Consider the following 15,852-nt stretch of genomic DNA (forward strand, 5'->3'; position numbering starts at 1 on the left):
GAATAATTTTTTCCAATTTTTTCAGCTACATTCAAGGTTTATTTTAAAAGAAAGTAAATTAAATCGTTCAATCAAAGTATTCGTTGTTGCTTTCTATAACTTTAAGCCATCTTTCAGGCAGTTGACGAATTCCATCTCGGAAAAATGTTACGTCTTTGGACACGATAAAGTCGTCAAGCCATTTTCGGATCTCATCCACTGATTGGAAGTGCATATCGGACAAGGCGTGTTGCATTGACCGGAACAAGTGATAATCGGATGAAGCAATGTCTGGTGAATATGCCGGGTACTGCAAGACGTCCCAGCCAAGACTCATTATGGTGTCTTTTGTATTGGAAGCAATGTGTGGCCTGGCGTTGTCATGCAACAATTTCACTGGACGTTCTCCTTTGCCAGTATACGGGCATTTTCGTTCCAATTCTTGACTCAAGCAGATTAATTGACGTTGGTAGCAGTCCGCAGTAACTGTTTCGCCCGGTTCCAACAACTCATAATAAAGCACGCCTTTGATATCCCACCAAATGCAGAGAAGAATCTTCTTTCCGAAGCGATTGGGTTTTGCGACCGATTTTGATGATTCGCCGGGATTTACCCATGACTTTCTGCGTTTCGGATTGTCACAGAGTATTCATTTCTCATCCCGTAACGATTTTCCACAAGAAAGACTTTCGATGCTGTTTATTGAGAAGAGAAAGACACGCTGCCACTCGTTGATTTTTATTGGTTTCAGTGAGTTCATGCGGTTAGGCACCCATTTTCTTTCTTTGTGGATCTTTCCCATCTCATGTAGGCGTTTGGAAATCGTTTGCTGCGTTACTCCCAACTGTTCTGCAAGCTCTTTTTGTATTTGTACCGAATTCTCAGCGAGCAGTTGTTTCAAATCATCATTATCGCACTTCGGAGGGCCTCCAGGGCGTTGTTTGTCGATTAGAATGAAATTACCGCTTTTAAACCGCTTAAACCAAAATGTGCACACATCGTACGATATAACACCTTCGCTGAGAAAGGAACAAATCGATTCGCACTCTCTTGCAGCATATTTTCCTTGTTGGAATTCGTAAAGAATGCAGTGTCGGATATGCACCTTATCTGTTGCCATTTCCGACTATATTGAACTGAATACTTTTGAAGGTTATGTTGGGCCTTTCGTCAAACTATATGTTTTTTTTAATAGCTATATGTCAACATTGCATAATCACAAAAGAGCAGGAAAATCTATTCAATTTAAAATTGATTTCATAACTGCTTAAAATAATTTGGATTATTCATTTGTACACCTAATAGTTATTCTATGTACCCCTTGAAACTATACAACTTTTGTCTGAAACATTTTTTTCTAAAATGTTTAGTTTTCAAGATATAACAGTTGTAAAATTTTAGAATAAAGGCAGAAAAGTCCGAACTAAAAGTGTGAATACATCACAGAAAACTGAATTGCTTACATCTTCAGGAGGTAAAAATCATTAAACATAACATTTCAACAATAACATTTCAAATCTAATATTAAATTAACTAATATAAAATTAACTCTTATGAAAGAAACATTCAAATGTTGAGTGTTTACATTCAATTATTCGAATTTACTATCAAATATACGTATACTCGTACACTCAAATTTGAGTATTTTTTCCGTAAGAGTATTCTATAACTTTATAGTATTACAATAATATTATTGTGATATATAGGGTAGGGGGTTAATATAAGTATAAGTTTACAACCAGAAATGTGAAGGTAGATTAGGTTAAGACAAACATAAAAGTCCCATACCGTTTTGCGAGATTCGCAATAATTATCGAGTTATTAATGACATAAAACTGAGGAATGGGAGCGCGCTGACATAGATGATTGGAGAAGCGTTGCAGCTACTCAGGCCACAGCGCGGCCTACTTGACCCAGCAACTGTTGGCGGTGTGCGGCGAGACGTAGGTCCGGCGAGATAAAACAACGAATAACGGCGCATTGTCTTTCCCTTCGCCGCGCACTGGCAACAGTTGCTGGATCGACTGGGCCGTGCTGCGGCCTAAGCAGCTGCAATGCTTCTCCAATCATCTATGCCGGCGCGCTCCCACTCCTCAGATTTCTGTCATTATTAACTCAATAATTATTGCGAATCTCGCAAAACGGTACAGGACTTTTATGTTTGTCTTAACCCAATCTACCTTCACACTTCGGGTTGTAAACTTATAACTCCCCACCCTGTATCAATATGACAATATTACTATGATATATTATTACAATATCATTGTGGTGTATCATAATATTACTGTGATATCACTGCAATAATGTAGTAATATTTATTAGGTCAATTGGAAAGTTCCGTTCGTTTTCTTGCAAAACGTATGGCTTTATTTAAGAAACAAAATGGAAAAGTACATCAATCAAAACATTGTCCATCATTAGCGATGACTTTTTTCCATCTTTCGGTCAGCAAGCAAATTCCGCGGCGAAAGAATGACTCATCTTAGGAGGCTATCCAGTTAGAGACATTTTTCGACGTTTTCATAAGAATTGAAGCATTCCTCAGCAAGTGCGTGTGCCATCGACCGAAACAAGTGGTAGTCGGAAGGGGCACAGTCTGATGAATAAGCCGCATGGGGTAACACTTCCCAGCGAAGTGCTTCTAACGTTTCTTTGACAGATTTTGCGACGTGAGGCCAAGCTTTGTCATGAAGCAAAATCACTTTATGCTATTTCGTTTCATATTCTCGTCGTTTTTCGTGCAATGCTCGGCTCAAACGGATCATTTGTTCTCTGTAGAGATCCCCTGTGACTGTTTGACCACTTTTCAACAGCTCATGGTACAGCACACCCTTCTGATCCCACCAAATACAGAGCATTGCCTTTTTTCCGTGGATATTCCGCTTTGGCATCGATGTTGAGGGTTGGCCGGGATCGCAAATAGTTTTTCGACGTTTGGAATTGTCAAAATAAATCCATTTTCATCCCCAGTGACGATACTATGTGAAAACCCCTTTCTTTGTTGCCTAGCGAGCAGAGTTTCGCAGGTGGTTTTTCGCCTTTCAACGTCTCTTGGCTTCAGTTCATATGGGACCCATTTTCCTTCCTTGTAAACCTTGCCTAAGGCTTTCAAATGATCGGAAATGATAGATTGAGCATAATTTAATGTTTCTGCAAGTTGCTTTTGCGTTTGACATGGGTCTTCGTCCACCAATGCCTGCAATTCTTCGTCTTTGAATACTCTTGGCCGTCTAGAACGTTCTTTGTCCTCTACATCAAAATCACCAATTTTAAAGCGTTGAAACCATTCTCTGCATGTTTTATTGGAAAGAGCATTATCACCATAAACTTCTACAAGCATTCGATGAGTTTCAGCTGCAGTTTTCTTCCAATTGAAGTAAAAGATTAACACTTCGCTTAAATGACGCTTATTTGGCTCAAATTTCGACACTTTCGATGCAGTGAAAAACTATGTTATTGATGCAAACATATATTTTTATGTACTGAATGTTATTGACAGATGTCAAAACAAACTATTAAACTTCGTTTAGACATTACAGGTTAACGACAATTCTAGCTATAGCTACTTGTCGCTAAACGGACAGAACTTTCCGATTTACCTAATAAAGGGTGTCCCAAAATTCACGCAAGAAATAATTTTGATAGAAAACAGTTTTATAATTAAAAATTGTAAATTTTTTATTGATTCATAAAGCATAGGGTTATCATACAGTATAGGATTATGTATGGAATATCTGGTAAATGGTCTCCACGGCTTTGCTGGCACATATGCACTCTTTTGTTGAAATTTTCCATGACCGTTTTGCATAAATGTGGCTGAATTTTGTTGATACAGCGCTCAATTTCCTCTTTCAAGGCGTGGATGGTCGTGGGCTTGTTGGCATAAATCTTAAACTTCAAAAAACCCCAAAAAAATAGTCCAACGGCTTTAAATCGCATGATCTGGGCGGCCAAATCAGATCACCAAAACAGGAAATTACATGACCAGGAAATGACTCAAGCAGTAATTGAATTGTTTCTCGGGCTGTATGGCATGTGGCACCGTCTTGTTGAAACCACATGTCGTCCACATCCATATCTTGCAATTTAGGCAAAAAAAACTGGTTTATCATGCCACGAGCACCATTAACTGTTATTGTCCGACCAGCCACATTTTCGAAGAAGAATGTCCGAAGGTCTGATGATGCCTGCAGCCCAAAATCCGCACCAAACAGTGACACGTTGTAGATGCATTTGTTTCTCAACAATCACTCGTGGATTTTCTGAACCTCAAATGCGACAATTTTGTCGATTAATCAAGCCATCAAGATGAAAATGAACCTCATCGCTGAAGATGATTTTGTTCGAAAAATCAGCATCCACTTGTTGTTGATTCTATAATCCATTCAACGAACTCTCTTCGCTATGGCCGTTTACTCGATATGCTATTCCATACGTATTCCTATACTGTATACTTTATGAACCAATAAAAAATGTATAATTTTTAATTATAAACCTGTGTTTCTATCAAAATTACTTCTTGCATGAATTTTGGGACACCTTTTATATTATGGTATATTACGTTGTAATATTACAATGGAGAAGTAATATTATTGTGATATTGCTGTAATATGTGCTATGTGGGAAGTCATGCTGGATTGAGTACAAATAATGAAGAACAAATAGAAGTAGTTACTTTGTCTTTCTCAAGATCATTATATTCCACTCATTCATGCATATTTTCTTGCTTTGTCGGAAGGTATCAAAAATTAATTTATATTAAAAAATCAATCAGGCTGAATGTTTTTCAAATCAAATCCCGCATTTATCTTTCAAATGGTCGTCAACGATACATGTGCGAGAATGGCGAAGATTTCATCTTGTCTTAGTGGGCTGGATCTGCCTGCGATCTTGCCTTAACCGGTTAGATCTTCCCTTATCTTGCATTAAGTAGCTGAATCTGCCTCTCATCTTGTTATTAAGGCTTGTTTACTTATGCAAACGTTTTTCAGACTAATTAATTCTCCTAATGAGACCCAGAAACGCATAAATCGGCAATATTGCCTTTATCTTAACGTATATGTATAAAATTAAAGAATTTCCCCGCTTCCGATGCGAATTTTATGACCATTTTCGGATTCTACGGATCAAATTACATAGAAAAATGTTAAATTTATTCGATCCCTCTACGGTTGCCAAACCCTCGTATTTACATACCCTTCTTTTTGAGAGGATTTTATATTTTTCCCAATTTTAGACTAGCCATATCAGTAGATTCCTCAAACCTTACACTTTGCAGCTCACCAATAGAGCGATTTTAGGAACCTGTAAATGTCCAGTTTCCGAAATAATGAGGTACCAAAACATGTCAAAAAATATATCGATATTGCATTAACCAATGTGGGATGTCTTTTGTGAACACAATCTTGCGTTTTCGCTAGAGAAAACATTGAAATATATATATTTACATACTTTCGCCACTTGACAGAGACCAGCGGCAGCTTCAGTATGCCCGAAACGCGATTTCACCGAACCCACTAATAAAGGAGTACTCCTCTTTGAACATAGAGCTTGATCGATGGCGTTAATTTCTACCAGATCTCCTGCTAAAGTACCAGTGCCGTGAGCTTCGATGTAAGACAGCTCTTCGGGTGTGATGCCACACTCATCGTAAAAGTCTTCTAATAATTTTTTTCACATGCTCAATGAAGGATGCACAATTCCATCTAGCTTCCAACCATCGCAATTAGTTTTAGAATAGACTAAGGTAGCGTAGATTCGTTTTGCGTTCTTTGCTTTTTGTAGGTATATTACTACGGTTGCTTCACTGCGCATATAACCGGAACCGCTCTCATCGAACGGCTTGCAATAACCATCAGGGGAGAGGATTCCTAAAATTGTTCAATCGATTGACAATAAAGCGTTTCTCATTAAGTTGTTGTCATTACAGCGTTTGCACGTAAACGAAAAATCTCTTTATATATAACAATTCCATCTTTAAGTACAAATACTTACCGAACTGAAATTGCTGAAACGTTAAGTTGGGATGAAAACACAGGTTGGCACTACCCACGATAGCTGCGTCGCATTCTCCACTTCGTATCATTCTATAAGCTTCTACAATAGCTTGGTGGCTTGAACTGCAGGCCGTGTCAACGACATAGGATGATCCGGTAAGATCAAGCCAATTAGAAATGCTGTTTGCTAGCCAGTATCTACTACAGCCAATAATTGGGAATCCAGCTGCCTAATTGAAAGTAAATTACGTTCATGTTGGTCTTTGTCTCTTACCCAATTTTTCTCTTTGTTACGTACATATGTTTGCGCTTATGCTTATGTAAAATACGCTTCTTCAGTTATATTACAGAGAAAAATCTCATACCATGTGTGTGCCAGTGTGTATTAACTGTTTTTAGTGTCTTGTTTAATTATATGACACTATTTAATGTTTAATAATTGTAGCATTTTCAATTTTTTACGTCAGGTATTTAATAAGTATTTAATAAGTCTGGGCACGAACATTTCGGAAACAAGGATATTTAGCGTAATCAAGAATTTTGCAAGAAAATGTGCTTGAAGCAAAGGTATAACGTTTGCTTATAATATTTCTACTTCATTATTTCTTTTCCGAAATATTCGGTCGTCCTAAAATTCCTTTCATATCTTTAATATCATCTAATATTGTACTTGAGCCCTGCAATAGAGCATGTCGTTGGCCGTCTCACAGTAACATGATCCTATGAAGACACCGGTTTTTGTTCCTCGTAATTCCTTAGGATTTACTCCAGCGTCAGTAAGCGCTTCGTAAGTGTGTTCGAGCAACAACCTGCACATGGGATCGGTGACATGCGCTTCCACAGGTGAAATGTCAAAGTATTGCGCGTCGAACTTGTCTACATTATTAATCTTTCCCGACCGAGTTGGCATGTCGTAGTTGACTGTGAAAATTTTGAACATTCATTTTTTGTATTGGAGTATAATATATCGAATGTTCGTCGATTGTTTTTCTTCTTTTTGCTTGCTCCTTAATATTTAATTTGAATGGCGACTGTACGTTACCGTTGCTCCACCGTCGATTATCGTCCGAACCGAGGTCCGAAGTATTAAAAAGATTTTCTTGTAACTCCTTCATATTATCTGTATCGGGAAATCGTCCTGCGATACCGGAGATCACAATTTCCTCACCCGGTGGAACTTTCACGTAGGGATTATACTTTCTGCTATTCTCCATACTTTCGCCTCGCTAATGTATCTGTTTGTATTAAAAATGTATTAAAAATGCAAAATACTTTCTACTCCTTCGGATCGAAATAAATACAAGAATCAAAGGAATCAAAGGGTTGAATGAATGTACAATCTTATTCTACAAGCAAACATTTCGCGTAAGAGAAATGCATGCAATGTCTAATATACATGTGAAATGGAAAATTCGTTGTCTTCTTCCGTGTAACTCGTCAGAATAGAATTTCGTAATAATCTCAACTATTACGTCACGTCATCTTGTATCATGTTCTGAAAGCAGCAAGTATGTACATATCTTGAGATTGAATACTAGTCGTTGTTGAATGAATCACCATATTTGAACGAAAATATTTGTAAAATCTATCGGCAGACACGAATGTATCGATATGATATTTTTGATGTGATTGTTATCATATGCATTAATATCAACTTTTTATTCTAATTTTCTTATGTCGTCAACCAGTGCTATGTTTCTGTTCTTTGACATTCTCTCTTCGTCTCTACGCATACAACACGCATTATCCTAAAGACGTCCTACAACAATTTCCTGAGAATATACAAATATCCGTTGTTTTAGATCTCATAGATATCCTACGGATACATCTTTTAGTAATAACTTTTGGAAACTAAAAGTTTCTGAAAAGGAACTAAAGTTACTAAAAAGGATATCCGTAAGATATCTGTAGAATCTAACAACGGACATTTGTATATCCCCAAGATATTATAGTATCTCAGAATGATGTCTATCGGACGTCTCTGAAATAAAGTGTGCTGTGTGAGTATCAACCTTCCATCAACCGCGCTCTGTCTCGTTTGCATTTTCGTCGCTACTGTTTGTCGTATTCTAAAATAGAACGTCGCATAATTAGAATAATGCATTATTCTAATGCGTTATTCTATGTACATGTATAATAAAGGTCAAATGTCATCATTCTTCCTGTTATATGATGTGTGAGTAGGACTTGCTATTCGAAGTGCACAATTCTGTTCGAGTTTTCTATTTAGCTTATTCGAGGTGCATAGTTTTTTTCAGACATATGAATAAAGTTTGTCTTCGAACAAATTTTATATACTGAATGTTATCAGTTCAAAAAGTTTCTCACAACAGACAAACGTCCTATATGTAGAAAGATTGAGTAAGAAATTGTCGTTAGGAACTTTTCAAGGAAAACATGATTTTTGTAGCTCGTATTTTACTTATCTCTTATAGAAGTCAGTTATTTCAGTTACTTTATTTGTTCTCTCTCATACGTTCAGTTATTCTTTCATTATTGGCGAATCTGTCCAACGATATAATCGGATGATGATATTCATTATACTCCGACACGCTGTATAGATTTACATTTTATCTCCTATATTTATTTTTTAGTTTTCCCTTATAATTAATACATCATCGAATGTGAAACATCATACCATAGAAATTATAGTAATTATGTATATTAAGAGACGTCTTGCCATCGACCTTGAACTTCATATAAGTTATATCAAGGACATATCCCTAAGTAATTTGCAAAAAATTTCGGCGGTCATTGTTTATTAAAAAGTTATTAACCAAAGGAGAAGTTTTGGTAAAGATCTAGAAGTACTATTTCACTAAAAATCGCAATTTTTTTAGTAATTAATAGAATTAACTATAAAAAAGCATGTATATTAGGATATATATTATATTGGGATGGATTAATTTATTTTTAGAAATGAGAAATGCAAAAAGAGGAATTTTGCTCCTCCTTCGTCAACATACAGAGTGTATAAAAGTACTGGGACGGTGAAATATTACAAAAGCTAAGCATTTTAGAAAAAAATGTTTTAAATAAAAATTGTAGGGTTTCAAAAGATCTATTTATGAGTTTGATCTTGGGTGGCGTCGCCAAGGTCAAGATAAGGTCATTTTGAATTTTTTAAATAGGGCCCCCTATTTTTTATTGCATATTCTTGTAGCCCTTCTTCAGACCTTTTCAAAGTACTATAATTTTTTTCACTTTGAATAAGCGGTTTCGAAGTTATCAAGCATTTTATGATTGGATGTCCAGCCAGCGGTTGGAGCAATTTCGTGACTTGTATTTCAGACACATGTAATATTAAAAAATAATACTAATGTACTAAATTTATAACAGCACTAAAATTCACCTTCGAATCATTTCAAATCAATTGCAATGAATTTGACTTGAAGTAGAACATATTACTTATACATGATACGTATTGTTTCATACAGAAAAAATAAATGATTCTGTTACGTCCTGCGGACTCCGCGTATTTTGAATTTGTTATCAAGTAGGGCGGATTGCATTTTATATTATACGACCAAATGTTCATATTCCGCGACCCTCCGAGAACAGTGACGTCACACACACAGATTTCTCTTTCTTTTTCTCTCTGCTTTAATCACCGGAGTTTCCTCTATTTCCGTCGGAAAAGATCCGCCGAGTCATTTTGGCCATATATCTCCTCTCCAAATAACCTTAAATAACTTCCCGTCCGGAGCAATAATTTCCTTTGAAGACGGACCGACCAGACAATCTTTCATGCTGTTATATGATATTACTAGCCTTTGATCTTCGGAAACTCATGCTTTCCCATGTTATTTATAAATTCTTATCGCGCACAACCTCTGACTAACCCTAGCGGACCCTAGGCTTCTTTTATAAATAAGGGAAATCGAATTTATTACTTATCATATAGCCGAATGCGCTCAGGCATGATACCACACAACGATATCTCTGGAATTTTCGATATCCCGAAAATACTAACAATCTTGAATCAACTCCTATCCTGTTTCCCACGCGCTTAATCATTGATAACAGTATCACGACATCGTTCTTAGAAATATCGATATTTACTTCTTAAGATAGCTGCCACGTTTTTTATTTACAAAAGACTTTCGAAATCCTCTTATTGCCACTTATTGCATCTTATCTCCTATAAAATAATCTTCTGGAACATTTCCCCCAAAACCCCACTCTCTCAACCAAGCTGACTTTTTGTGAAAAGTCAAAAGCCTCACTCACTTCTCACCGATTCAGCACCCAGGACAGACGCTTCTCTCCAGCACCTCTTCAGGGTTTCTTAACAATCAAGCCAACTTGTGGCTTAGACCAACCAGTATTCTTCACTTGTTAATTTTTCGGTGTAACGATCTTGTGCCTTCTTGGGCCATTGAGAGCGATCCTGCCGAAATCAGCTGCCCGTCCTTGGCGCAGAACTTGAGGCATATATCCTCACGGAGATGCAGCAACCACACCTTTCATTGTCTACTAAGATCAGAGAAGTCCACCAGTAAGTTATTTATATTTTCTTTTATCTGAGTGACCTCTTTCGTTTCATTTTTTTTATCTTTTCTTCTCTCTCTTTTCTTTTCCTTTCGTTTTACTTCCGTTTTCTATCCCCCTTGGCATTCCTCCTTAATTGTTAAATCAGACGCCAGTGGCCAATCTTTTCGATCACAGTCGGACATAACGAACACGGAATTTTGCTCAGACCGCGATTGTTTATACATATATGTATACGTACACATTATAAAAGCTTATAAATTTTATTTCATTGTGAATATCCGTCTAATTACTAATAAAACAAGTTGTTTGTAATTGTAAGCCAATCACGGTTTCCAAATAATTATTCTCAACCAAAAAATTCTCCCTTTCCTCAACCGTCGCTCACAGTCCTATCTCAGGTAAAAGGATTCAGTTCCTTGATCTAAATAAAGGACCACTGACGTATGTCCGCGCCAGATAAAGGGGTCCGATCCTTGATCTGCACTGCAGACTTGCGAGTACGTCGGAGCTTGCGAAAGCAAGTGTCAAGTTGCGTTCCTCCTCCAGGACGTAACAATATTTTACATCTTTATTTATACCAACAAAAACGTGACCAAACAAAAAAGTTCTGAATATATTAATAAGATTTATGTATTAATAAGATGTATTTTTACAGAATAATTGATTCTATCCATTTTGTGCAACTCAATGGACAAAGTTCGATTTTCGCGACATTTCTTTGAATTGTAACTATACCTAATTTCTTAACTGATATTATTATTTCATAGGAAATATTAGTTTTGGCATGAATCAAAGTTACTATTTAATTCCTTGATATATTGCTTATGACTGTTATATTTTCGTCATTTTGTACTGCAACTGTTACAAACCTTTAACCACAGCAGCCAAAGCTGGAAATGATGACAAAATTTATTTGACCTCATTGCTATTTTGCAGTGCTATCACAGTATGCTATAGTGAGTCTTGGAACGGATTTTACAGCGTTGCTAATACGGGAAGTGAACTACGCAACGCAGTCCAAGTAGATATAAAAAGAAATAGAGACGAATTTAACATCCGTGAGAGATGCGTGTAATGCGTATATAATTTCTGATTCCGAGGATTATTGAAGTTCATAATGCAAATCCCAATTAAATTTTCTCATAAAACTGCTTTTTACCAAGAAACATTAATTCCGTTAGATATAAGGATTTATTTTTCTTACATTTAACATAAGTAGAGAGAAGTATCGCTCTCCCTTGCGTCTTTCTGACAACAAGCATATAACGCAGACATGTATGATTTGAACAAATTAAGACACGCATATCACAGAACCGTTATTTATTTAAACATACGAAATTGGGAGAAGTAAGAGAGAAAGAGAGAAAATGTGGAGTAAGGAAGGGAAGGAAAGGTGGAGGGAGATAATACAGAATATTAATAACAATAACAGTAATTTCCTCATCTCAAAGAGGATGAAATAAACAAAGTAACATATGGTATTAGCAATTTTTTTATAAACATATTTCAGCCTTCGTAAAACGTAATGTAATTAGGAAGTAATGCACAATCACTAATGTAAATTTAATATATTCGCTATCCATATTCTCTTTTCTTTTTCGCTACAACTTGCAACAGCTCAGGTTTTTTCTTCTGACATTGTTTGTTATGCGCGTTGTTGAAACAACGCTTCCACGCTTTTCCACGGAGTTTCCTCGATGACCGTGGCCGAGAGAAACGCTTCTCTCTCAGTTTCGCTTATTTGTGGATTAGGATCACTCAGTTATGAAAGCTGCTCCTGGTTAGTGTTGATTACGCGTCTGTATTCTTGAGATGGCTACCATACTCATGCAGACGAAAGTTGGAGATAGATTGGGTGTAGCCGAGAAGAAAAGTCATATACCACAATGTCAAATTGGCAATAGTTATTAATTAAAACATGTGAACCAACGAGCGTGTAGAGAGCGGAGGGCGGCCGCAGTAAGCACGTAGATATTTGATACAGGCGGAGTAAGCGAGCGGCGGTAGGCGAGCGGGCGCGACGAGGAGCGAGCGAGCACGAACGACGAGGAGCGAGCGAGCGAGCGAGCGAGCGCAAGTGACAAGAGGCGAGCGAGCGCGCGCAGCGAGCTACAAGGAAAAAATATGTCATCGCACCGTCCAGTCTTTTCAGAGGCGATAGGAAAGTGATGTGCTATCATTTCCACCTTGCAGTAGATAGCTTGGTGCGTTTCTTTATAGTGGTTTTCCCGGTAGGCCTAATCTACTCTTACAATCTAATGTAAGAATTATTCGAAGTGCCGTCCTCTCTCTCGTATGCAGAGTTCGACCCTTCGTATAATATTGCGCGTCGCACGGTGCGCCATGTCCGGCGTAATAGTATCGAAGGCCGCAACAATAGCTTCATGTACCTCGTTTTCTGTACCATTACGCTGGTGCTCGATTAGACTTTTTATATGACCCCATACAAAAAATTTAATAAATTTAAATCTGGCGACCATGCCCGCCAGATAATTGGACCATTACGAACCATCCACCTGTCCGGAAATTGCGCGTCCAATACCTCCCGTACTTTGCGACAAAAATGAGCCGGTGCTCTGTCATGTTGATAAATGAGCTGTGCTCGTATGTTTAATGGCACATTTGCGAGAAGCACTGGCAACTCGTTCTCTAATAACTGTTTATAAATTCTGCCAGTTAAACGCGGCAGGAGGAAATGTGGATCGAAATGTGAAAATAACGAACAAAAAATGTTTCACTTAAACAGCAGGAAAAATTATTTTCTTCCTACTTACCACTTGATTCCCAATTATTCCCGCCCATACGTTGATGGACCAACGGTACTGAAATCCGCCTTCACGGACGACGTGCGGATTTTCGTCGGACCAATATACGTAAATAATTGCGAGAATTAAATACGCCGTTTTGAACGTAGCTTCGTCGGTCCACAGAATATTGTCGGGGAACAAGACATTCCGCCGACATTGCGCGAGGAACCCTGAATATGTTTTTCAATGATTATTATACTCTCAAATCACCACGAATATAAAAAGTTAATGACAATACCTTCGCAAAAGTATATCCGTTGTTCCAAATCCCGCGGTAACAGCTGTTGCACCCGCTGGTAATGGTACGGATACAACTAATGTTCACGTAAAGTGCGATGCACGTTGTACTGCGATAAATTGAGTTCGCACGCCGCACGATGCACGCTGTTTCTAGGATTTTCGTAGAAGGCGTCGAGAATTCTTTCCTCGTCTTAAAGACGACGACGCACAGGCATATCAGGCGCATTATGCACTAGACACCTCGTTCCACGCAATCTTTGCACAACACAGAAAATTGTTTGATGTGTTGGATAATGTGCACGTCCGGGAAATTGCTAGAGTTAGGAGCCTCACCGTGTATATTCGAGCTCCGACAACCGTATTTCGAAAAAGGCGGCAGAAACAATTGACTTTCGATATTTCGAACGTCAATTGTTTCTGCCGAGATTCGTGAACACGAAGTTTTTTTGTGCAGTCACATATCAATCTCGCATAGTGATAAACCGACAATGCGATATACTTCACAAGAATATATGGAGATGATGGTGGCCTACGGGCTAGCGGCTCGAAATGCGCGCATCGCGGCTCGAATATACGCGGAGCAATTTCCCGGGCGTGCACATTATCGAACAGATCAGACAATTTTCCATGTTGTGCAAAGATTGAAACGGAGTATTTAGTGCATAATACGCCACATATGCCAGTGCATCGTCGTCTTCAAGACGAGGAAAGAATTCTCGACGCCTTCTACGAAAATCCTAGAAACAGCGTGCATCGTGCGGCGTGCGAACTCAATTTATCGCAGTACAACGTGCATCGCACTTTACGTGAACATTAGTTGTATCCGTACCATTACCAGCGGGTGCAACAGCTGTTACCGCGGGATTTGGAACAACGGATATACTTTTGCGAAGGTATTGTCATTAACTTTTTATATTCGTGGTGATTTGAGAGTATAATAATCATTGAAAAACATATTCAGGGTTCCTCGCGCAATGTCGGCGGAATGTCTTGTTCCCCGACAATATTCTATGGACCGACGAAGCTACGTTCAAAACGGCGTATTTAATTCTCGCAATTATTTACGTATATTGGTCCGACGAAAATCCGCACGTCGTCCGTGAAGGCGGATTTCAGTACCGTTGGTCCATCAACGTATGGGCGGGAATAATTGGGAATCAAGTGGTAAGTAGGAAGAAAATAATTTTTCCTACTGTTTAAGTGAAACATTTTTTGTTCGTTATTTCCACATTTCGATCCACATTTCCTCCTGCCGCGTTTAACTGGCAGAATTTATAAACAGTTATTAGAGAACGAGTTGCCAGTGCTTCTCGCAAATGTGCCATTAAACATATGAGCACAGCTCATTTATCAGCATGACGGAGCACCGGCTCATTTTTGTCGCGAAGTACGGGAGATATTGGACGCGCAATTTCCGGACAAGTGGATGGTTCGTGGTGGTCCAATTAGAAAGCTCTACAAAAAATGGAATCATGATTGTTGTTGGGCTGCTGGGGGTCGTTTCCCAAGTAATTTTCTGCCTAAAATCCGAATCCGAGGTCAGAATTGGCCCATCACGTCAGGATTTTGCGATATTTGAGGTTATATACTCGAAAAATGGCTTTTTGGGCTACTTTTGAGGTTATGTATAGGACGCACAAAATTTTTTGCTCCTTTCTTCTATTTGCATCATTTAGTACTACTCTTTCCCTTCAAAATGAGCTGTTGAATGGTCATCTACGATTTTTGCTTGCAAAGTTATGGCCATTTTAAAATAACATGACGAATTCCAAATCCTGCGCCGTTATAGTCCAACAACCTCATGAGCATTCACATTAAACTTGTAAACTTTGAACTATAAACCCGAAAACCTGGACTGAAAACTGTATATATGGGTTTTTGGGGTTGCTGATTATGAATCTGATCTCAGATCGACCACAAATCTGTTATAACAGGTCCTAATATAATTATATAATAGGTTCTATTATAATAGGCCCAAAAACCTATATATACAGTTTTCAGTCCAGGTTTTCGGGTTTATAGTTCAAAGTTTACAAGTTTAATGTGAATGCTCATGAGGTTGTTGGACTATAACGGCGCAGGGTTTGGAATTCATCATGTTATTTTAAAATTGCCGTAACTTTGAAAGGAAAAATCATAGATGACCATCCGACAGCTCATTTTGAGGGGAAAGAGTAGTACTAAATGATGCAATTAGAAAAAGGAGCTAAAAAAATTTTGTGCGTCCTATACATAACCTCAAAAGTAGTCCAACAAGCCATTTTTCGAGCATATAACCTCAAATATCTCAAAATCCTGACGTGATGGGCCAATTCTGACCTCGGATTCGGATTCTA

At 38.1% G+C, this 15,852-nt stretch overlaps 2 protein-coding genes across 2 annotated transcripts; both read right to left on the reverse strand.

The window, feature by feature from the left end:
- Window positions 1–5,244: 5,244 nt before the first annotated feature.
- On the reverse strand, window positions 5,245–6,064 carry LOC105191316 (fatty acid synthase-like). The gene is made up of 4 exons (XM_025304544.1): window positions 5,974–6,064; window positions 5,697–5,849; window positions 5,431–5,639; window positions 5,245–5,283 (listed from the first exon to the last, which is right to left on the reverse strand). Exons 1-4 carry the CDS (start codon window positions 6,062–6,064, stop codon window positions 5,245–5,247), a joined length of 492 nt encoding a protein of 163 aa, XP_025160329.1.
- Window positions 6,065–6,472: 408 nt separating this feature from the next.
- Window positions 6,473–7,207, reverse strand: LOC112589833 (fatty acid synthase-like). The gene is made up of 2 exons (XM_025304547.1): window positions 7,018–7,207; window positions 6,473–6,896 (listed from the first exon to the last, which is right to left on the reverse strand). Exons 1-2 carry the CDS (start codon window positions 7,187–7,189, stop codon window positions 6,634–6,636), a joined length of 435 nt encoding a protein of 144 aa, XP_025160332.1. The 5' UTR covers window positions 7,190–7,207; the 3' UTR covers window positions 6,473–6,633.
- Window positions 7,208–15,852: the final 8,645 nt, after the last annotated feature.

This window comes from Harpegnathos saltator, unplaced genomic scaffold (genome assembly GCF_003227715.2).
Source record: "Harpegnathos saltator strain DR-91 unplaced genomic scaffold, Hsal_v8.6 scaffold625, whole genome shotgun sequence".
NCBI classification, from domain to species: domain Eukaryota; kingdom Metazoa; phylum Arthropoda; class Insecta; order Hymenoptera; family Formicidae; genus Harpegnathos; species Harpegnathos saltator.